The 22,023-nt window shown below is 43.4% G+C and overlaps 1 protein-coding gene across 2 annotated transcripts; it reads right to left on the bottom strand.

The window, feature by feature from the left end:
* Positions 1 to 736: 736 nt before the first annotated feature.
* Positions 737 to 19,464, bottom strand: RGS20 (regulator of G protein signaling 20). 2 transcript variants are annotated; one of them, XM_032181921.1, is made up of 5 exons: positions 19,423 to 19,464; positions 8,615 to 8,763; positions 4,076 to 4,162; positions 2,979 to 3,213; positions 737 to 1,685 (listed from the first exon to the last, which is right to left on the bottom strand). In XM_032181921.1, exons 2-5 carry the CDS (start codon positions 8,758 to 8,760, stop codon positions 1,497 to 1,499), a joined length of 657 nt encoding a protein of 218 aa, XP_032037812.1. In that variant the 5' UTR covers positions 8,761 to 8,763; positions 19,423 to 19,464; the 3' UTR covers positions 737 to 1,496. The 2 variants fall into 2 exon arrangements, with proteins under 2 accessions (XP_032037812.1, XP_032037813.1); XM_032181922.1 differs by lacking the exon at positions 19,423 to 19,464 and adding an exon at positions 17,876 to 17,916.
* Positions 19,465 to 22,023: the final 2,559 nt, after the last annotated feature.

The raw sequence follows: 22,023 nt of genomic DNA, 5'->3' as shown, positions 1-22,023 counted from the left end.
TACTGTCTTGGTTTTTGGAAGATGATAGAAACCAGTTCATAGCTGTTGTTAACTTACCTTGTATCAGATCTCCTCCTGTGATGCTATGCAATGAGAAAGCTCCTTACTATTTGTTTGATACTGCAAATGCACCAAGGGGAGCTCATGTCTCCTGGCTAGAGTATTAAGGAAACAAATGGATCTCCTAAATTCTGCCTTATTGGTTCTAGAACCAAATTGCCCAAATTCTAGAATTTGCCCAATTTGGTTCATTTAAATAAATGTGTGGGTAAAACTACAGTTTAATGGAAGTCCACTGTAAGCCCCAAAGTTTAATACAGTGGAATTGTAGTGGATCATGTAATTTAAAATGAAGAATTTACGAGAATAACAGATCTTCAAACGGATTGTGCAGATTCAGCTTACTTTCTTCCTACTGCTTCCTGTGATTACTAATTTTGAGATAGGACTGGAAATCAAGTGCAATGCTTTGGGGATACTGTAATGAATGGAGTTTATTAGTGGACGGAGATGTTGCTTTTCTTTTGGACAGTCTGAAATAGTGCTGTGGAACAGGATAGTGCCGGCTTCCTTCTTTTCTCAATGTAATGTACAAATATCTGTTATATAAACCATAGAAGCTCTGTCAGCTAACAGGACAATTTAATATGTACAAAACCAAGATGATTGATACCACCATCCTTTCAGGAACAAATAGTGAAATGCTTTTTACATCCCTACAGAAGGAAAATAAATATGTGAGAATTGTGCTTTATTTGAGAATTTAAATGCCCAGACTCTTCTTCCTCTTAATTAAATAATTTAACTTTATAAACATGAACAATATGAACTTAAAAATGCTTTCAGCAGACTCTAGTAATAAAATAACATTTTTTCAGCAAAAGGTTTTATAGGCATCATTATTTCAACCATTAGCTTCCATAAACTTGAGATTGCCATACTGATTTCCATTATCACATTGTATGCACCTTAAATATACCAAGGGAAGTGGTGTGTACCTGTGCCAGGCACAATTCATAGAGGTTGTGAAATGCAGTTTAGTGTAACCCAGATTTTGCCAGTACAACTGTTTTTACTTTGGTCACAGTGAGGATGGGGGCAACTGATTTGGCTTTCAAGAAAATTCTGGCACTCCACTTAAAAATTAGTTTTCATGCTCAGTTGGCATTTGTACTTCAGATACACATTATAAGAGATCTGTGTGTGAGTTGCATGCTTCATTGTAAAAATACTGGGTTCTTTTTTTTTTTTTTTTTTTTTTTTTTGAACGTTAACATCTTCTCTTCATTCTCTTTTCCAAAGTAATACTTGATTTGATCAGAAACTGCAGTGAGCTGATTGTGTCAGAGCCCTGTGTGGGTTTCAAACATTCAGTCTGTAGTAAAACTTGCCTGAGTTATTTTCAGGTAAATATCCGATCAATACTAAATTCCCTGTTGATTGGTATAGCCCAGAGTCCCATTTGTTTTAAAATAAATACATTTAAGAAAAAAATCCTATGCTTCGATGGATTTTTCAGATAAGGACCGAAGCAAGTCCTTATAAATAGCAGAGTTCATAAACCGTGGGTAGGAGTCTCTGTGCATTAAGGTATAAATTTGAAGCTGTGCGTCATCGAAGGTGTGTTGTGAGGGTTCCAGCATATTTCGGTTAATAACTTCCCTTACTCTGGAGTCCAGACTGACCTGCATATTAAAATAAAAAGTCATGTAAATAATAGTGGTGTACAGTAGCTGATTTTTCTTTTTTTTTTTCGTGTTGTTCTATTGGCTTGAAAAAGCAAGTATTTTGAATAGCTTCAGGTGGTGTCCTTCCAGAGTCTAAGGACTGTTAAATATACTTACAGGAAAAATGACTGCTCAAATTTGGCAGTAGTAACCTGCTGAGTATGTGGTTAGAGAAACTTTCTCACTGGAGCAACCTTACTTTGAATAGCACTGCCTGCAATCCCGTTGTTACTAAAACCTGAGAGACTGGTAGGCTATTCCCAGCCCAGCATCCTGCTCCGTAGTAGAGAGGCTCTGTAATGTTTTGTGACAGTTTGTTTCCTCGGGAAGTAGCGCTTTTGGAAAGAGACTGAATTTGGAGTAAGCAGGATGACGCAGATGCAAGCTGTAACCTGGGAAGCTGTTGCTTAATCAAATTCCTATGTTAAAAAGCAGAATGAATTGATGTGGACTGAAAGTATGGTTACATAATGATTCCAAGCACCACTTTTATGCTGTATTTTTTTTCCTGCAAGTACTAGAAGGTAGAAAGATGCTAACATTACTGGAAAGCACTGTCTAGATTTAAACATTATTTTTATACGTACAGTTTGCACCACAAATAACGAAGTGTATGAATTTTTTAGGAAAATAGAAGGGTTTAAAATTCCAGCATACTTCTAGGATTATATTCAAACCGTGAACTGAGATGTCTTTGAAATTTGACATGCTTGTTAGCAGCAAGGAGACAAGTAGGTTTGAAATTTCAAGAAGCTGGAGGCTTTGTTCTGTGCTGTACTTTGTCAGCTGCTCTTTGTGCTTTGCAATCATGCAAGTTGCACATATTGCACAAGAGCAGTTTGTGCTGTGCAAGCAACACTTTCTTTGTGGTTACTTTGCTTTTGGAGACCCAATCTCCACACACACAGACACACACCAAACAAAATCCATGCTGATTTGTCCAACAAATAAAATTTAAGGATAAAATCTTCATCTGTACATTAGTTATGCCTCAAACTAAATCCTTCACATCAGCATGTCAAGGTAGCATAGGAAGTGTTTTCTTCTAGCCAAAAAGAAAGTAGTACTGAAAGTAGTACTGACTATCTCACCTCAAGGTTTGCCTTTTAGCCATAGATCTCTCCTTGTTAGCAGTGAAATGTGGGAGCACAGGGAAATAAGAGTTATTCCTGGGTATTTTTGTGGCTTTAAACACGTTAGAATTAACTGTGCAAAATGGCATCAAAGAATGTATTAGGGAAAGTAATATACCTCTTTTGGAGAAAGGATAGAAATGTAATCTTCATAAATTAGCCTTGCTTTTTCTTCAATGACACTTTTGTTGGACTCCTGTTTCAGTTCCTCACAGGCCATCCAGAAAAGCATGTTTTCTTCACTGAATTCTGTTCGTAGAAATTCACGGAAAGCATTTCGGCCGGCTGGCGTAAACATCAGCTTGTCAAATGATTGAGCCCAGGCATTTACTTCTTCAAGAGTAGGAGCAGGGCTGGAGGAAGGAGGAGAGGAGGGCAAGAAGAGAGAAATGAGTGATTGTTGCTTTCAACGCTTTTCATCTGGCAGGAGGCATCTGCCATCGCGATGGAACAAAAATGCAAGGCTCACGTGCCTCTGAATTCTGCACTGCAGCTACCTAGGTGTAAACTCCAGTAAATATATTTATAAGATGCTTTTTTCTCTCAAAAGCATCTTTTGAGAGAAAAAAGATGATCACCTGTACTTTGCAGAAATTGCACTTTACTGCTCTAAGTAATTGCAGTAAAAAAGTGCCTCAGCAACAATTAAGCTTTTTTTTTTTTTAAATTCCTAATAGTTCCTGTGGAATCATTGTTAAAAATTCAATGAAAATATTTAAAAAGTAAGAATCCAAATACTATAAAAGACACGGTCTGTTACAACTTCAGCGGGGCTCCTGTCTGTTTGCCTAACTGGTAAGAGACAATTACCTGATTCTCAAGAGGATCTGAGCTCCCCTTTGTATTTATTCCTTTTTTTAAGGCTGAGAGCTAGCAGTTAGCTTCGGTGTGTATTTGCTGGGTGGGAAAAGGATGTATTTAAAAAATATTTCAGGAAAAAAAAAAAAGGAATCTGTAATTACTATGCTTTTTTATTGTTGTACCGTGAGAGTTGGGATTTGGTGATTTGTTTATATACTGCATATAAATAAGGTAAAAAATTATAGATCAGACCTCTGGTTCTTTGGGGGGCAAGAGACGGATGACTTGCAAATTCATCTCAAATGACAAATGGATAATAGTAGTTAGTTGCACATGTCAGGGGATTCACTTGATTTAGCGTGGTTTGGGTTTGTTTCATTTTTAGTTTGACAGAACACTTCAGAAAGACCATACCTTTCCTCGCAGTTTGGAATACCCTCTGCTTGGAGTTCATGGGATGTTCTCCTTGTTCTCTCCTCCTCTTGATTTCTAACAGTAAGACTGCAAGGTAGCAATTAATTTGTCAGTTTCATAAAAGGAAAGACTGAATATACAGCAGATGCTTCTCCTCTAATACTTAAAAAAAAGAAATAAAAAATCAGCTAAAAGAACAGAAGCTAACTGTAGCCACAGTACTCATAGTTATACTCTGATGCTAGCTCTGCTGTTGTGTAAACCTGCAAACGTAGAGCAGAACTGTTCAATATCATATATATATATCACTGTATAGAAAGTGTACGTACACACAAGGAGCCTTTAATAGCTACAAAATCTCTCTGTACTCCATTGAGGTTTATTATGCTGTGTTGATTGTGTGCTTGATGCAGTGTTCTCACAGGACATACACTTGATGCAGTGGTTTTATGCAAGCTAAACTTCAAGCTTGTTTGTTCATTTGTTTTTCTTTTTGCATCCTGGCTATTTTTTATATCCATAGGGCATGATGAGTGCCGAGATTCTGGTTTAGAGTGGTGACACCGCATTACTCAAGAAAGCCTGAATTCAGGAGCTGAAGCTAAAGTTCTAAGCAAGGTAGATCCTTCTGTATGCCTTGTTGAAAGAGCAAGCATCCTTCAGAGATCACATGGAGACACAACCACATTGTGTGGTTATGAACTGCAGCATTAAGTAAATGCTAGTATATGCATCCAAATTTGAGGCCTGTAGACAAACAGCAGATCATTGCTAAATATCGTTTTGACTATGTTTGACTGGAAATGAGTATTAGCTTGTTTGTAGCATTAAAAGAAAAAAAATTGTGCTGCAGTCACTAGTGATCACTGAGAATTTTTAATGACCCTTGGAAGGGTAGGTGTCAACTCCAGCTGCTTTTCTCAAAGGTCAATATGAGTAAGTAGTTAGTTGCACAGAAGTTTGAGAGCAAGCATGTTGCCTACTGCAAACACATTTTTCTGCAACATCTGAACCATACATTCAAACCAATGAACTATTTGAATTCACTTTTTCAGAAAAGAAAACAAGTAGTTAAAGAATGTTAGTGCTCTGTTCTCTTTGGGACTATGGGATTCAGACTTTTACTAAGTACCAGTAGTGTTGGCCTTTTTAATATGAGAAGTGGTATATTGTGCATTCCTCACACACATACACAAGAATTTATGTGCTTGTCAGAGTTATTAATCTGAAGGAGCCATCAGATCCGATGGAAAGGATTTCAGTCTTCATAGGATAATGCGCAGAAGGGTAGAAAGATGAAATGAAGTTTCCTTAAGAGAACACGCCATGTCTCACAAAGTACCCCTGCAGGCTGGCCGACTTCCCAGAAATGTACAGGTAAACATAGCAAAGAGACTAAACATGCAATGCTGCATCTTCTCAGGTTTTGGAAGAGTGACGGACTGCGGGCTTGAGTTTTAACTGTAGTGCGAACACAGGCTGTGAGAATCTGGCTGAGAGACTTGTTTCACCATTTCTTCTTTCTAAGTCTACTATTAGGACTATGCTGAATATTGGATGTTCTGCAACTCAGCTGCATGACTCATGCAGACTGTTATTTTTGCTCCTATTCATAATTTTTCTGCTCAAAGCACTTGAGCTATTTTGAGGAAAGGCTTTATGAATAGGAAATAAAAATAGCTTAATTACGGTTTGTTTTGCATTTCTTGCTACTAGAAAACAATTGTTCTACAAGAAATCACAAATTATTTTAAAGCTAAAACAAGCTGCTCTGTTTTGGAGCTTGTATTGGTTTCCCAGATGATTCTGAAATGCAAATAGGAATTTTAAGCATCATGAAATTTGGGTAATTTAACACACTCTGAGTAAATTGCTTTCTCTGAATTGTTTGAATAGTGGGATGCACAGATAATGAGCATTCTCAAGAATATCAGGTAAGACATTAAAAAAAGCAGTTTAGCAACAATTTAAAAGATGGAATGCAATTTTTATGTACTCTGATTTGACAGATTATTTTTTTTTCTTTTATGGAAAGATGCTTGTATGTGTAACATGCAGCTCCAGCCTGAGCCACTTGAGATGGCACTGGACAGTTGTTCAGATGACACTGGTATTTGTATAGCGAGGCTTTAACATAGGTACCACTCTGCGAGGTAACAAACTCCAATCCTGACCAGGCACAGTAATTACCTCTCTCTAAACGTTACCTTAGTTTACCTCTATGCACCTGCTGAAAAGCTTTGTAGAATCAGAGCCAGAGTACTTGACATCTTGCAAAAAACGAAGCTTTTTGACCCTACAAGATATTCACTGTTTGCATTAAGGCAGAGTTGGGTCTGTATAACTTCTGATAAGCTGAGTACCAACAGCAGAGAAATGATGAGCCTGCTTTGCCCTTACTGCTCATGTTCTTCTCTAAAGCATTTACTTCTAACTGCTGGTACATGTGTGTAAGGGGGAAGTAATGGTGAATAGATTCCCTGTCTGGCCAGGCAGGTTGTTTTACGACTTCTTCCCTTCACCTCAGTGCCAGGTTTACTTGCTCTGAAGTACTTATGTGGTGGATAGTGCGTTTATAAGAAGCATTCAGCTTGCTGTCAGTGTTTTGGCTGAACTCCTATGGATGTTTAAGACTTGTCTTTATTTCAGTGCAACTTCTGGTCTCAGCCATTAATAATGGGCCCAAATAGAAACAGAACTGAGTGCAGCAAGCTTTACTTGAATTTTGAATGGAATCAGCTGGATCTGGAGGAGCTGATATGAGAGAGAAAGTGAACAAATCATTACTTTAAGGAATCAAGTGATTCCTTTTCCTCTCTTGCTGTGCTTCCTTGATTAATTTTCCTGTTCAACACCTTGCAGTGGTAGTTCTTTGGAATTGGGTTCTGCCTCATCCTTATTTAATAATGCATGCAGTGTTTAAAGTCTCTAATCCCAAGGGTTAAATTCATATGAATTGTAGGTGCCATGGGTTGACGCTGCTAATTAATGACAACAGATCTGTTGGAATGGACACTTGGTTATTAGTTTCCTGACTAATGAATTCTTACACCTACTCCTAACTCCCTTTAATACAGTCTATGCTGCTCCTAAGTCCCAATCCTAAATCCAAAACTATTACATATTCTGGTATTGCTTTCAGTTTTTAGTGAGAGCCCGGTTGAAGCTCAAGGCTGAGAAGTACACAGTGGTGGCAACAGGTGTAATGGCAGAGTAAAACTTCAAGGCGTAAAGTGTTGAGAAACAAGTGAAAGATGGTTTAAAAACTGGCGGTGACTGAGGATCACTGGTATTATTCAAAAACGTGGTCAGATGATTCTTATAACTAGTATAAGCAGTGAAGTATTCATTTAGAATGTGATATACCAGGTAAGAACTGCCAGTTCAAGGAGAAGGCTAAGAACAAGCAACAGAAAAAAAACAGATACCAGGAATTAAAAAAAAGAAAAAAAAAAAAAGTGTGTGTGTTAGATTTTTCATTCTGTTTCCAAAAAACGTTAAAAAAGCAAGATATATCCTCACACACGCAGTTACGTAGGGATTGGTTAAGCTTGTCCTATTCCTTCAGCTGTTCAGGTGTTGCAAGCTCTGACCTTAAGTTGGACAACAGAAAGGGAGTGCTTTTTGGAGCCACGGGCTGAGATGCAAGCTATTTGGTACCATAGCATTAGCAGAGTACGCATTTTAAAGTGCAGAGCTGTGATATAACCAGGATTTTGGACATCACCATAACTATGTACATAATACATTATTTTTTTTAGCTTCTTTTTTTTTTTTAATAAAAATAATCTGATTTCAATAATAAGTGCTGCTTTTGGTTCTGTATAAAATCACACCAAGAATATATTTGCTGTTTGTCAAAGGCATATTAGCTATACAGCTCCCTTTTTGTGTAACTGGAGTTGTGTAGAAATGCTTTAGACGAAGGTATCTATTTAGGTATGAAATCCTGATAAAATAGAATAGCAATTTTGTCTAGGGGTGAATAGCTATATAGGTAGAAATCGAATCAGAGTTGGATGCTCTTCAGCAGAAATATGCAGAGTGAGGATGATAAGGATTTCTAAAAGGAGGCATGTAAGAGCCCTTAATGCCCGTAGGGAAAAAAAAAAAAAAAACTCTTCTTACTGCTGCATTGTTGTTGTGGTGGTTTTTTAAAACTTCAGCTGAATGTGTTAGCTGAGCTTCATTAAAAGGGGGTCACTTCCGTGTATAGATGTGCACCTGCAAAGCCTAGCGGAAAGCTAAGGCAAGGACTAAAATATCATTTTTTTTAAAATGCTTTCCTACTCCGATCTCTTCTGATGATACTTTACAGAGATTTTATATATATATATATATCCATTATATCAATGGCAAGAAAAATGCACTACAGCAGAAGGCTGTGTCTAGTACTAGCGCACAGTCATCTCTCTCACGGTCCCAGCCCTGCCGAATTTCCCAGGTGTTTTGTTTAGCTTATGCTGTCCTACATGCTGCCTGTTAACTCCCTCCCCTGCTACTCTGTTCCCCAGAGGCTTGAATAAGAGCGTGTAGTACCATGAGCAGCTGCAGCAGCAGCACCAACAAAAGCAGCAGGCATTGGACCCTCGATTGCCCGTGCTGTGCTGAGCCTGTGCAGTGCCCGGGGTCTCCTGGGTCGTGGACATCTGCCGCTTGCGCATCTCCATCCGCTCCGATCCCATGGGCTGCAAGACAAAAAGAGAAGGGGAAAGTAAGACACGTGTTTTTATTTTATTTTGCTTTTGTTACAAAAACCTTACCAAGAACTACGGAAAGCCACAGCTTCAAAAGAACCAAGAAGCTAAATGCTTCCTTTTATTCGCTATCAAATCTCCGAGGTGTTGAGTCCTGTGGAAAATTCACGCGTTTCATTGAAGTGCTGTGATGGAAGGCAAGGGGCCTATGAGTTCTGCACACAAATGGGAATACAAATGAGAATAGGGAGCCTAGGAGCATGCTGGTGAAGTCAGGTGTGTCTGTTCTTGGAGAGCCACAGCTCTCAGGGCGCTGGCATACAAGCCTAGTGGTTGCAAGGGATTTCCTGAGGTTTTTGACTTGCAAGGTTGATTCTCGGATCCATAGCTAGCCACCCTTCTGTAGCAAGATCTCCCTTTGCAGGTAGGTTTTTTCAGGTTGCTGAACCTTGTGAGGCTGTGATGATTGTAGGGGAACTAAAATCAGTTGCTACAGATGTTAGTTGTGTGTTGATAATTTAATATCACACTTGAAACACAATCTGATGAGCTGAACACCAGACAGTTAGAACTTGCCTTCCTCTCTAAAATGTTCAGTAAAGTTTAGGAAGTAGTGTTGTAACTTGGAGGGAGGATGCGGGGACATTGTCACAGGCTTCAGAAGTGCCAGAAGTAAGTGGATTTATTTTAGCAGAGTGCAGCACTGAATTCTGCTGGATTTTTTTTTTTCCTGCTGAATTTGTTTTTCTATTATAGAGCTTAATAGTTTTTATTTTGTTTTTATGAGAACCACCCACTCTCCCAAGGGAAAAACGTATGACATGCTGAGTAGAAGATGCTCCAGTTTTGCAGGAGAAATAAAACATAAGAACGATGCAGATAGAAATGATAACCAATTTGGTAACTCCGCAGGCCTGTTCTCACAAGCAATTCCTAAATGACCAGAAACAGAAAATCAGAAAAAGTATATAGCTTCCAGAAAACTCAGGACATTTTTCATTTCAAAACGTGGAAACATAAATGTGAAATGCAGAGGACATCTGTAAATTCAGATTTCTTTCCTTCAGAGTTTTATAATATTAAAATAATAAGTATTAATTCCTTTCCAGATACCTATCCTTTTTAAAAAATAATGCATTTTTGTATTTCAGTTAGAAAGTAAAGAACTATAAAGCATTGTTGGGATGATACTATATCTAACAGCATTTCAGGCTTTCTTGGACATTAAACAATTATTAATTATTAGAAAAGCATAATTTGGAATTAAATGTATGCTGTCTATATAGCCTAATCCAGCCACTCTTTCTCTTGAGATGTTTTATGTGGATAGTTCATAAATTCATCTCTCTAATCCATTTTACAATTGAACTGACAGTGGTTCCTGTTTGCTTTTTTCCAAGCAGAAAGGTAAAAGATGGTGGAAATAGGAGGAATCCACTCTTCCTCCCCACTTCATCCCACTATGACTTAATTAAACAAAACTCTTTCTGGATCCACTGTTGCCATCTCAGGTTCTTCTTCAGAATTGTCCTTTGACATCTTTGATGAAGTAGCTGTACAGCCCAGTCGTGTTGTGCTCTTTGGTTTACTTCTGAATCATTCCCCTAACTTGGAAGTTTTCTGGCACTACACATTTTTATGAATCTTCAGCACTGCATGACTTCTCACACAACTTACAGAAAGGGAAGGATTGAGCAAAACAAATTCAACACGTTTTTTTTTTTTTTCAGATCAAGTTACGCGTTTTCGTTTTTATTTGGCAGATGTAGACCAACTTTCTCATTGAATAGGCAAGTAGTTTTTGGTCACTTATGTGGTGAAGACTTGTTTTGAAAGATACTTGTAGCAGATAAAGCATGTTTTTGTGATAGCAGAGCTGGGTTAGCGTAACATATATAAGAGGACTGTTGGCTTAAAGACAGCCCAAGCTTTTATTACAGAGTTTTTCAATGATTTTCTACCACAGGAAATGCAGGCTTGTTGACAGCCATACTGCACATATGATAGAGGTTTGGGGTGGATCACAAACTAAACAGGATGTGACTTTCTGAGGTGCATTAGCAGGAATAGTGTTCAGATACAGAAAGTAATTTACTCCTCTGTGTAAACTTACTCCTTGTGAGCATCACATGCCAAGAAAGACAGAGCGAGTAGGGTACGCAAGATGTTTAGGAAGCACAACTTACATGGAGAAATTGTAGAAGTTAGGGTTGTTAACCTAGAAAAGCAAACCAAGAAGCATGTTGATCTTCTGATCAGGAAAAGGTTGTTATTGCTCCCTATTCCTTTCAGAGGCAAATAATGGGTTAGCCTGGAGTAAATAAAATCTAGGCTAGATTTTATAGAGTAGCAAGGTAGACAACTTTGTAATAAAAAAAAGTTGAAGAAACTCCTTTGGCAAATAGAGTTAAGACCTGTGAGACAAAAAAAATACATCAGGCTGGCCCAGGTCACAGGACAGGCAATGAGTAAGAGACCCATCCAGCACCACTGTCCTGTTTTTTTTTTTTTTTTTTTTTTTAACGTAGCTTTGGTTCTAAGCCAAAATATAGTCAAGCACATTGTTATCTATAATCACCCACTGGAACCCAACTCCCTTTGGCCACATAGTAAAGATAAAAAAGATTAAAAAAAAAATCATGTTTGCACCACAGTTTGTTGCAAATGGATATTCCAGTTGTGATCGTGCTGAGACCGTGTACTGCCAAACATGAACCTGAACATGCTGTAAGACACAGACCCTGCTCCAAGCTATGTCAGTGCCATGCGTCTAGTCAGGATATGTACTTGTTTTCTGAATTTCTTTGCCTTTTTATTTTTTTAAAAGATGATTATAAAAAAAAAAGTAACAAAAATGCTGCAATTTTACAGCCATGTGTGGTGATATAAGAAGTTTACCAAGAGCTCCCTATTTCCCACTGAACCACGCTGTAGCGGAAACAGAGGCAAAGGCACAAAGGCTGAGGTTATGCAATTCATCTAGGCACTCAAAGAAAAGTACTTTAAAAAGCATTGAAACCACCTGGGTATGGATTTGTACACATAAAAGTATGTGTATTGGAAGGTGTAATGGAAAAAAGTTATAGAGATGTTACAACTTTTCTGAGATCATGCAGTGAGCTACCAACAGGACCCAAACCAGAAAAGACTCATGTCCGTAGTACTTTTTCTGCTGACTCTACTGGATCCAGAATTTCTCCATCACTCTTTCCTTCTTTTTCCTACAGTTACCACAGCTATGTAATGAGCCCTCCCAGTCAGTCACCAGAATTACTGTTTTGAATTGTGCTGTATGCTTGAATGGGCAGTGGCTTTCCCAACAACTCCAGTGACTAGTATTGGTAGGAATTTACAAAACCACTTGTTGCTAACATTAATTGTAATATAAAGCAGCAATTTAAACAATTGCTTGACTACCTTGCGTATCTATGGGAATGATGGCCATTACTTTTGTCTTCAGTAGATTTTAAATGCTAATGGCAAAAAGGAGAGGGTTTTTTAGACCTCCAAGTAAACAGTTCTCTGTTCATTAAATGTTATGGTTGCTAATTTTGGGATATCAGATGGTCTGACTGGGTCTTGCGGTAGGTGTAAAACCACTTAAAAAAAAATCTAGTCTGTGTTCTTTGCATCAGTGAAGAGACTTGCAGTCAACATTGTTAATTGGAAGAATTACTGACCTGTGGATCCTACTGCTATAGTAGCTAGTATCAGTGACTTGTTATCTCCTCAAGTTTATCTCATAGTATTCAACTGAAGGGCCTGAACTATCTGAAATCAAAATGAAAGTGTGACGGCTCATGCTGCAAGAGGACTTTATGTTCCAGACCAACACTGTAGGTGATTAATAACATTTCAATCATCATTAGCATTTTGAGCTAATAGCTTACTTTTAAAGTTGTTAAAGGGAATGACATATGTTGATGCTTATGTTTAGCTAAATCTTTTTCCTTCCCATTCCCAGCTGTGATTACACTTCGCAGACTCACAGGTGGTGGAGTGAGGAAGGAGGGTGAGAGGTACCTGTGCACTGCTCCCCTGCCAGCTGCTGCTTTTCATAGGTAGCATAAGAGATGGTTTAAATTCATCCTCACAACCTGATTATAATGCATTGCTTTCTTATTCTGTTGTAAGCTGAAATAATGATCTCTGTTTTCTTGAACCAGTAGCATGATTTTGAAGAGAAACACATGTACAGAAATGGCCAGGGAAAACATTAGGTGCAGCAATCAGCTAGAAGACTTTGGAGCTTGAGAAACCCAGACTGATGAAGTACGTATAAATATAAGTGTGTTGAAAGGTGAGGGGTTCCCCAGAGCTGTTACTTGGCTGTGGAACAAGAGGGTGCATTCCTGAGGAAAGCAAGGTGTACGGGCATCCTCCTGCATCTGGTGCCTTCAGGTCACTCAAATCAGACAGCAGACTGTTGTTCTGCCACTATGGCACTGAAATGGGAAAGGAGCAGTGGATAGGTTTATCCTTAGAGAAATTTTGTAATCTTCATGAAAGTCAGAATCTCACAGGTTCAAGTCCAAATTACTGGCCTGTTGATTTTGAAAGTCACTTGGATAGTCACACAGAGCTCTAGTGCTCTGCCCTTTTAAGTTTCAGGCAAAACTATATCACTTCTTCAAGGTAGGAAAAGTCCAGGAGGAGAGTTTATGGAGAAATTCATCAACCTCATTTGTGAGACATGTATTCCAGAATATGCCTGGGTTTCAAAAACCTCAGCTACTGCCTAGTTTCGTGTTCTTTTTTAATTCCCTATTACCTTAAATGCTCTTAGTAAGTTGTTGTACCACATGAGAGATCCACGCTCTAAAGTCTGGTTTGGAAGGGAGAAATAAGACAATCAGGAATTGTTTTTCTTCTTATAGGTAATGTCCTCGTACCAAAATGGAAATTTCACTGCTCCAAACTTCCTGTGTTGTGGGCATCCTTTATCTTAGATTTTCAGGCCTCGGGGAAGGTGTTATGAACAAGAGCAAACTGTGTGAGAATCCTCTGTGCTGGGTGCTGTTCGCACTTGAGAATTGGCATCTGCCTTCTCTGTCCCCCACCACCTGGAGCAGAAATGTGCCTTGTTAAAAATGGGTTTGAGAATAAAAGGCAGGGGAGAAAGACTTAAAAACTGGAGGTGGGCTGCTCTCTCGTACGTGTTTTGAAAGGAATCTTTCAAAAGAAAAGAAAAATACTTTCAGATTTTTTTATGGAATGAGATGAGATACCTTTAACCAAAGGTCTTTAACCTCTACTGTCTCCAGCGTTATTTAACTCCAGCCTGGATACAGTTTTAGCAAACTGCTGGATATAACATGAAATGCATCTCTGTCTACTTCTATTAGTTTGCCTATGGCGCTGTCAAAGACACCTATATCTGCTTGGTGAAGGACATAACTTCATAGAAAAAAACAAACTGGCTCATAGGGATGGTGAAGGAATAAAAGGTGCTATTCTGCTGGCTCTTGTCCAGGCAACAAGAGGAGTTTCTGTTGCAAAGGTCACAGAATAGGCCTTTGGGTTGGAAGGGACCTCTGAAGATCATCTAGTCCAACCCACTGCTGAGCGGGATCACCTACAGCATGTTGTGCAGGATGGCATCCAGGTAGGTTTTGAATATCTCCATGGAAGGAGACTCCACAACCTCTCTGGGCAACCTGTCCCAGTGCTCTGTCACCCTCACGGTAAAGAAGTGCCCCCTCACGTTCAGCCCAAACCTCCTGTGCTTCAGTTTGTGCCCATTGCCTCTCGTCCTGTTGCTGGGCACAACTGCAAAGAGACGGGCTCCATCCTTTCAACACCCTCCCCTCAGATATTTATACACGTTGATGAGGTCTCCCCTCAGTCTCCTCTTTCCCAGGCTAAACGGGCCCAGTTCTCTCAGCCTGTCCTTGTACAACAGGTGCTCCAGGCCTCTCATCATCTTCGTAGCCCTCCTCTGAACTTGCTCCAGTATCTCCATGTCCCTCTTGTACTGGGGAGCCCAGACCTGGACACAATACTCCAGGCGAGGCCTCACCAGGGCTGAGTAGAGGGGGAGGATCACCTCCCTTGGCCTGCTGGCAACACTCTTCCGAGGTCCTTGTGGCATTGAAGGCTAGATCAGGTAAGACTCCCTCAGCCATGCACAGTTCTTGCATCCAACTGCCCCGTGCTCCTTGGGACCACTCTGGCACATCCCCGATCCACCCCTAGTGATTACCTTAGGCTACACACACAGCATGTCCTAACTGCCTAAGTCACGTAGGCCAGTTTCATAGGTAATCGTTTCTGCATCTGCAGGAAGTTTCTTCTGACTGCTTCCACGTGAGGAACAAGCTTCCCCTGACTACTTGCAACCTACGTGGGGTCTGACCAGTCTTGCAGCCTTGGCATCTCTGGAAGGACCAGATTAAGGCAGACAGCAGGATCTGCCTGGAGAAATCCACACAACTGTCTGATTCCCCCCATGGTGAAGTGCCAATTAGTCAAGTGTTTAATTGAGAAGGGCAGTAGTTGTTGACCAGATCAGCTTGTCTCTGGTCAGTTCACTGCTGTAAGTCAGCACACAGATATGGAGTTTCTAGATCTCCCAGGGAGAGCGAGATCCTTCTCTATTTAATAACAGCAAACTTAATCCATTAGAAAAATATCCCTAAAAAGCAGTGAACTAAAAATAGAGAAAAATAATGGCCCATAATCTTGCTCCTTATCTAGCTAGACAGCATCTATGATTCATAAAAATGAAAAAAAAGCACACACATTATTACTGAATGCTAATGAGTAATTCAGAAAACAAAAATACAACAGCAAAGTCTCCCAAGGACTTCAGCAAGTATTTTTACTTTTGAAAACCGTGGAGAAGCAATCCTGTATGCCTTAAGAGCAACACTGAAGTACTGGAAATAAGTACGACTGTCATACGTTTTCCACTCCATGGGATGCCTATCTGATATTCGGGTTAGGAGGCATTTCTGTATGTAACATTATGAACACAGCAAAGCATGAAGGTCAGGAATGAAAAATTACTGCCCTGGTTAAAAGCACCTCTAATGGTATTCAACTTGTAACATTTCTAGCATTTGCTCATCTCTGGGTAGAAAGGTGGTCTACCCAGAAAAGAGCCTTCGCAAAGGAGGAATATTTAAAATATAAATTGCAAAGATTAAAAAAAAAAATCACAATACCACTCCCCCCAAAAAGATGGTAGACAATGCTTACACTTTTATCCTCGCTTTATGCTAAAGCACAATAAAGTTTTCTTAGCTTAGCGAAGAGCAAAGATTCTGTTAAACATAAAACACCTTCCCTCCCTACACACGCTACAGGTAAGCAGGTGTGCAAGCCCTAGCTTGTGCCAGGGCCTGATTTGCACAGCCACAGCCTGAAGATTTTGCAGTGAGTGCACAGCGTGTGAAGCCACATGCTATGAAAATAGCTGGCAGCCAGTGGGAGTGCCCGGTTTGGATGGCTGTAGTCCAGCCTTTTTTCAGTAGACACTTTGGGCCTGATCCAAACTCCACCGAAACCATGAAGAACACTCACGGGTTTCAGTGAGCTTTAGGTGAGGCTACATAAATATTGCAATTGCTGCTCTTTCTTCAGGCCAGTAATGGCAGCCAGAGTTAGAAGAAAGAGATTGTCCTTGTCCACTGATGTCAGACAAGGCTTGCAGGTAAGTCTGAAGCTGCATTTTATTAATTCAGAAGTAGCTGGGGCCACTACGTGCTTTCACTGGCAATGTTGTCAGCTGAAATATGAACAGGAAGGCTGACACTCATGCCTCTTCCTCTTCATTGACAAATCTGACACGTGCTTTCTGCACTGAGCAGCGTGCTATTTTAAATAAAGAGCTGTCATTTGTGTCAATGAACTCACCCACACGTATGCACACACTTTATGCATAGTTATCGGACTGCCCACTTAATAGTAAGAGCTCTGTGGAGATCTGATATCACTGGAGATTTGATCTCTTGTAATAGAAATGGGAGGATTTAAGTGTTTAAGAAGGCAAGACGGGCGTTCATAGAGTGGATACCAGGAGCCACGCCACGTAATGCAGCTTCAGATGGGTTGCACCCAAGTCTGTCAAAGGCTTCAGTGCATGGATGAGAGACAGGAGAAGGCAGTACCCTTCCCTGAGTGTAAGCACCAGCTCTGGGCTGCTTTTAGATAAGATGCCCAGAAACCAAGGGCCTTTACCTGTTCTATTTCATTTATCTTTTTCCAGAGGAGCAGCAGCTCCGAGGAGCTTGGTTCATCTCTCCAGATGAACGCCTTGCTTTACATTTCAAAAGGAATAGCTGAAAATGTATCACTCCCACACAGTAACAGGTAACAGTGCCTAGATCGTGCCACTTGTAGCTTACATCTTTTTCTACCGAGGGCTTACATGTGCTCTGCTCCTTCTTCAGTATTCGGTGCTGCACGTTTGGCTGCAAGATCAGCCTGCTCCCTGCAAAACACCACCTGCACTAGAACCTCTTTCTGAGTAAAGTCTGGCTTTCTTGCTAAGAAACAGTTACGGGGTGGAGGGGGTGTGTTTAAGAGTGTTGCCCTGTTTCTGTTTCCCTGCTGGTGCTATTGCAGAGCAAAGTATGTCTTTGATTTGGACTGCAACATGTTAAGACTTCACGGAAAAAGTTACTCCAAAATGCAGCCAGCAGGGTCATTCTCTGTCACTTTTTCTCCTGTGATATGCAAAGGACATGAGAGAATTTTAAGCCTTTTAGCCAGAAAAAGCAACAAAAGCAACCTGTCGCTCCGGTCTAGCCATTTACGTGAGTGCTGAGACTGTCGAGCAGCATGCAAGCAAGTACGTACACAACTCTGTCCCTTCACAACCCAAGTCATTGTAAACAGGAATTAAGTTAAGTCAGCACCAAGCCCATATCCTCTGTAGGGCACCAACTCTCAGCATCCCTTGCCTCGTCTTTTGTGGCTGCTGGAGACAGCCTCAGAGGACCAGGGGGTAGCTCCAGTGCCAGCAGTTGTACCGCCTCTTCAGCCCTGCCTGGGCTGCCTTTAAAGTCAGAGGAAGCCTCTGCTTCTGGTTATTTTTATGCAGCTCGCTGTAAACCAAGCACGCACACACGGAGTTCATTCAGCCTAGCATCTTACAAACCTCCTTACTATGCGCGCAGTGGAGCCGGTGCGCAGAGCAGATTGATGGGAGCGAGCAGAGCGTCTCCAACCGAGCGCTTGGTTGCATCGTGCTTCATTATGAATGGTCTCCAGAAAGCCCATTTCCCTGTACTACGAAGTGACTCAGAGCACGCAGCGGCTCCGGCAGCTCGCGCTGGGTTCTGGAGTCACATGGAGCAGCCGGTGACTCACGCCGCGTTGTACTCGGGCTGAGATCTGACTCATTCCCAACCTGGTAGGAGCTGACTGACATTGTCCTGGGCTGAAAGCTGCTTTCAGTCAGGATGACTCACGCCGGAGTGCATTAAACAGTGATTCACAAGCCGGTCCCTATTGATCCTGGTTGTCGCGATTCACTTCGGGTTGTACTACGCTGGAATCCGGCCGCGCCGGGCGGGCAGGTGCCTTCACCGTGCCCCTGCCCACCGTCAGCCCCATGGATGATGGAGCCTGGGAAGCCTTACCAACCCCATTTAAGGCTGAGGTAAGGTCAGGACCAGCTCAGCACCTTTCAGCCACAACAACCCATGGACTTCTTGGCATCAGCTGGCTGTGAAAGCATCTGAAACATGCCTGCTCACTGAGAGTTAAGGGTCGGGAGCCTCTAGCTAATATCCTGTTGCTCTGAGTGCTAGGAGGTCTCTGCAATATTCCCCACGCCTGCTGCCTCCTTGGGACAGCTCGGTGGGAAAAAGACGGGGTCACTTCGCAGAAGTGGCTGGGTACTGGCACCGGCCTGGCTGATGGTTCATCAGCTGCCACCTGGGATCCAGGAGAGGCAGAGAGGAGCCTCAGTGCCCTGAGCTGCCCAGGTTCAGCACTTCACCCCAAGACGAAAAACATGAGCTGCTCTTTCAGGAGGATAGGCTGGCGGTAACAGTGAGCATGGTCCCTCCACGTCAGCCAGCTAGAGCCCCAAAGGGAAGGTATCCAAACGGGCTCTGACCCGTGTGGGCAGAGCAGAAATTCCCGGAGACCCGAAGTAACCACCCTATGGTCCTGGAAGCGGTCTGTCACCACGGTGCCACCACCACCCACTTGGTCTCAGCATGCTCCTGGCTAGCCGGGACACAACCAGGGCCGTGCCCCGTGCACCCCAAAAGCCAACAGCGGGGTGGTTACAGCGAGTTAACCACCCGGCTGCCAACCAGCCCTGCTGCCAGACACAGGGATACCCTAACCCCGCTTCCACAGCACCACAGCCCCATTAGGGCTGGGAAACCCCTGCAGGGCCACCACATCCAACCACCCCCTACCCCTTTTCCTCCCCTGAACCCCATCCCTGAGCACCGCGTCCAGCCTAACACCCCCAGGGAGGGTACCAGCAGCACCCACCCCAAACCCCCCTCCCCTCTCTCCTTCCTCCCCCTCCTCCTCCTCCTCCTCCTCCTCCCGGCCGTGCAGTGCCGCCCCCAGCCGCCAGGGGTCGCTGCGCGGGGCCGGGGGCAGCGCCCCATGGCGGGGAGGGGTCGGGGTGTGTGGGGTGCGTGGGGTGTGCGGGGGCTCCGCGCCCCGCTCGCTACTCACGGGGTCGCTGCCGGCGGGGCCCCGCGGGGCGGCCTTGGCCCCTTCCCCTCCGGTGCTGGCGGTGGCAGCGGCGGCGGCTCCGGGCTCCGCGCCCGCTGCCGGCGGCGGCTCCGCGGCCCCGCGCATGCGGCCGGGGCGGGTCCCGCTGGGGCTTCAGCGGCGCCCAGCGCGGGGAGGGGGCGCGGGGGGAGCCACCATGGGGCCGGCCCCGGGGCTGGGATCTTCCCCCCCCACACACCCCCGCCGCCGCCGCCGCCGCCGTTTCCAAAAAGCGGCCCCGGCGCCGCCGCCGTGTTTTAAGGCACCGCAGGGCTGCGGCTCCCCGCCCGCCACACGCCCCCCCCCCCCCCCCCATCCTCCCCTCCCCGCCCCCAGGCTCAGGGGGAAGGGGGAAGGGGTGGGGAGGGGTGAGGGGGATGAGGGGAGGGGGGGAGAGGGGATAGTGTGGGATTTGGGGGGGTTTTTTGCGGGTAGGTGGGTGTCATGTGCAGCCCGGTGTCTAAGGGAGACCCTCCGGTGTGGTGGTGGTCTGAGGGGTGGAGGGAGCACGGGGAGCCCCGGGAGGATGAAATGAAAATAAAGGGAAGGGAATGGGAATGGGAAGGGGAAGGGGAAGGGAAAGGGAAAGGGAAAGGGAAAGGGAAAGGGAAAGGGAAAGGGAAAGGGAAAGGGAAAGGGAAAGGGAAATGGGAAAGAAAAGGAAAAGAAAGGGAGAGGAAAGGGAAAGGAAAGGCAAAGGGAAAGGAAAGAGAAAGGAAAGGGAAAGGAAAGGAAAAGGGAAAAGAAAGGGAAAGGAAAGGGGAAGGGAAAGGGAAAGGGAAAGGGAAAGGGAAAGGGAAAAGAAAGGGAAAGGGAAAAGAAAGGGAAAAGGAAGGGAAAGGGGGAAGGGAAGGGAAGGGAAGGGAAGGGAAGGGAAGGGAAGGGAAGGGAAGGGAAGGGAAGGGAAGGGAAGGGAAGGGAAGGGAAGGGAAAAAAGTAAAATTAAATTAAATAATAAAGTAAAATAAATAATAAAGTCAAATAAACAAAATAAATAAACAAGACCAGGAGGTCCCTGCCAGCCGCAGCCGGGCCCGGCCGCTCTCCAGGGTCCTGCAGGCCGCGCTCCCCCCCAGCCCGGCGGAGCCGTGCCAGGCTCAGGCTTTGCCCTGTTCCCTGGCAGCGATTTCTGCCTTTCCCGGCGCTGGGCTCTGTTTCAGCCCGTCCCAGAATATCTTCCCTGCTCCTGGCCCACAGCCCTTCTCCTGGCATCGCCTGCCCGGTGTGAAGACAGCCCTTCCTTCCCACAGCGATGGCACCGTCCCCAGCCGAGCCAGGCCTGATGGTTGGGATTGCAAGATCCTGCCTCGCTCCTTGGCGGGGAAAAGGGAAGAGAGACCCAGTAGGTGTGCCATGGTGGTTCCTCCTGTGTCCTGGGATCCAGAGCAAATCACCTGCTACACCACTGGTGTCTGAACCCACCTCTGAGCCATTCGGCTGCGAAGGGCGGTCACCGCTCTAGGCTCTGGTCTCAGGTGGCTTTCAAAGCACTATCAGGAGTGTTTCAGCAAGTGCTGGCACAGCGTGACCCTTTGGGAGGCATGGTCTTGCCCCATCCTTCACGTATCTCTTAGGAGGGTCATGGTCACCTAACACCATATTAAAGATGTTACTTCAACAGGAATAGTGCATAGTGACAGCACATGGCTTTGTGTAAAAAGATAGCGCCCCTTCTCCCTAGTGTGAATTTCTCACGTGCATAGGGGAAGAAAATTCCCCCAGCCATCGGAGTTGCTTGCTCTGCATGCACATCTGAGGCTGTACTCCGAGTCCCCGCTGCTGCCCCACTTTGTGCAGGTTCATTCACCTTCACCAGGAAAGAGAGGAAGGGAAACGCGGACACCCTGTCAACCCAGCTGGGAGCACTGGCCCCAGCCGGGCCTTGCTTTTGTTACAAAAAATATCCTATGGACAATTCTTGGTTGACACACGAACTGTGGGTTTAATGAAAGTACCTCCTAATCCCACATCGTGGCACCTCTTTTTGTAATATGCAAGGTAAATAGCAAATCACAATTTGATTTCAATATTGATATTAGCTACTATGTAAGGCATTAAGTTATATATATATATATATTAGACTTTTCTGAGTATTTGTGGGAATGAAGAAACCTCAGTTACCACAAACCTAAACAGTAACTTTTTAAAGAAATTTGTTTCCATTGAAAATGTTAAGAATGGGTTACGATAAAGGCAAAATAGAACACATCTATTTTTTAATAACATTATTGTATTTCAAGATTCTGGCAATCACAGGTCAATGGGTGACATAATGTCAAAAACTTTTTTTTTTTTTTTTTTTTTTTTTGGTCTTGCTTTGCTTTAAGGTGTTCAGACAGATTGCTGGGCCTCGCACTTCAGCTTCTGCTCCTTGCCCAAGGAGAGGGTTTCCACATTTTTACGTGAAGGAGCAGGTAACCTGGTGGCTTTATGAGTGCTAATCTATTTTACTGCTTCCTGCTCACTTAGATTGTGAAATAGGGAGTTTCTGGACTGTAGAGTAGAGCCAATTCATAGTGAATTAGTGAGCGATTCAAACAGCAAGCGAGGAGCCATTTTTGT

Source organism: Aythya fuligula, chromosome 2 (genome assembly GCF_009819795.1).
Source record: "Aythya fuligula isolate bAytFul2 chromosome 2, bAytFul2.pri, whole genome shotgun sequence".
Classification (NCBI taxonomy): Eukaryota; Metazoa; Chordata; class Aves; order Anseriformes; family Anatidae; genus Aythya; species Aythya fuligula.
Note: the sequence above shows the minus strand (reverse complement) of the source record. Positions and strands in the feature narration are given on the sequence as shown.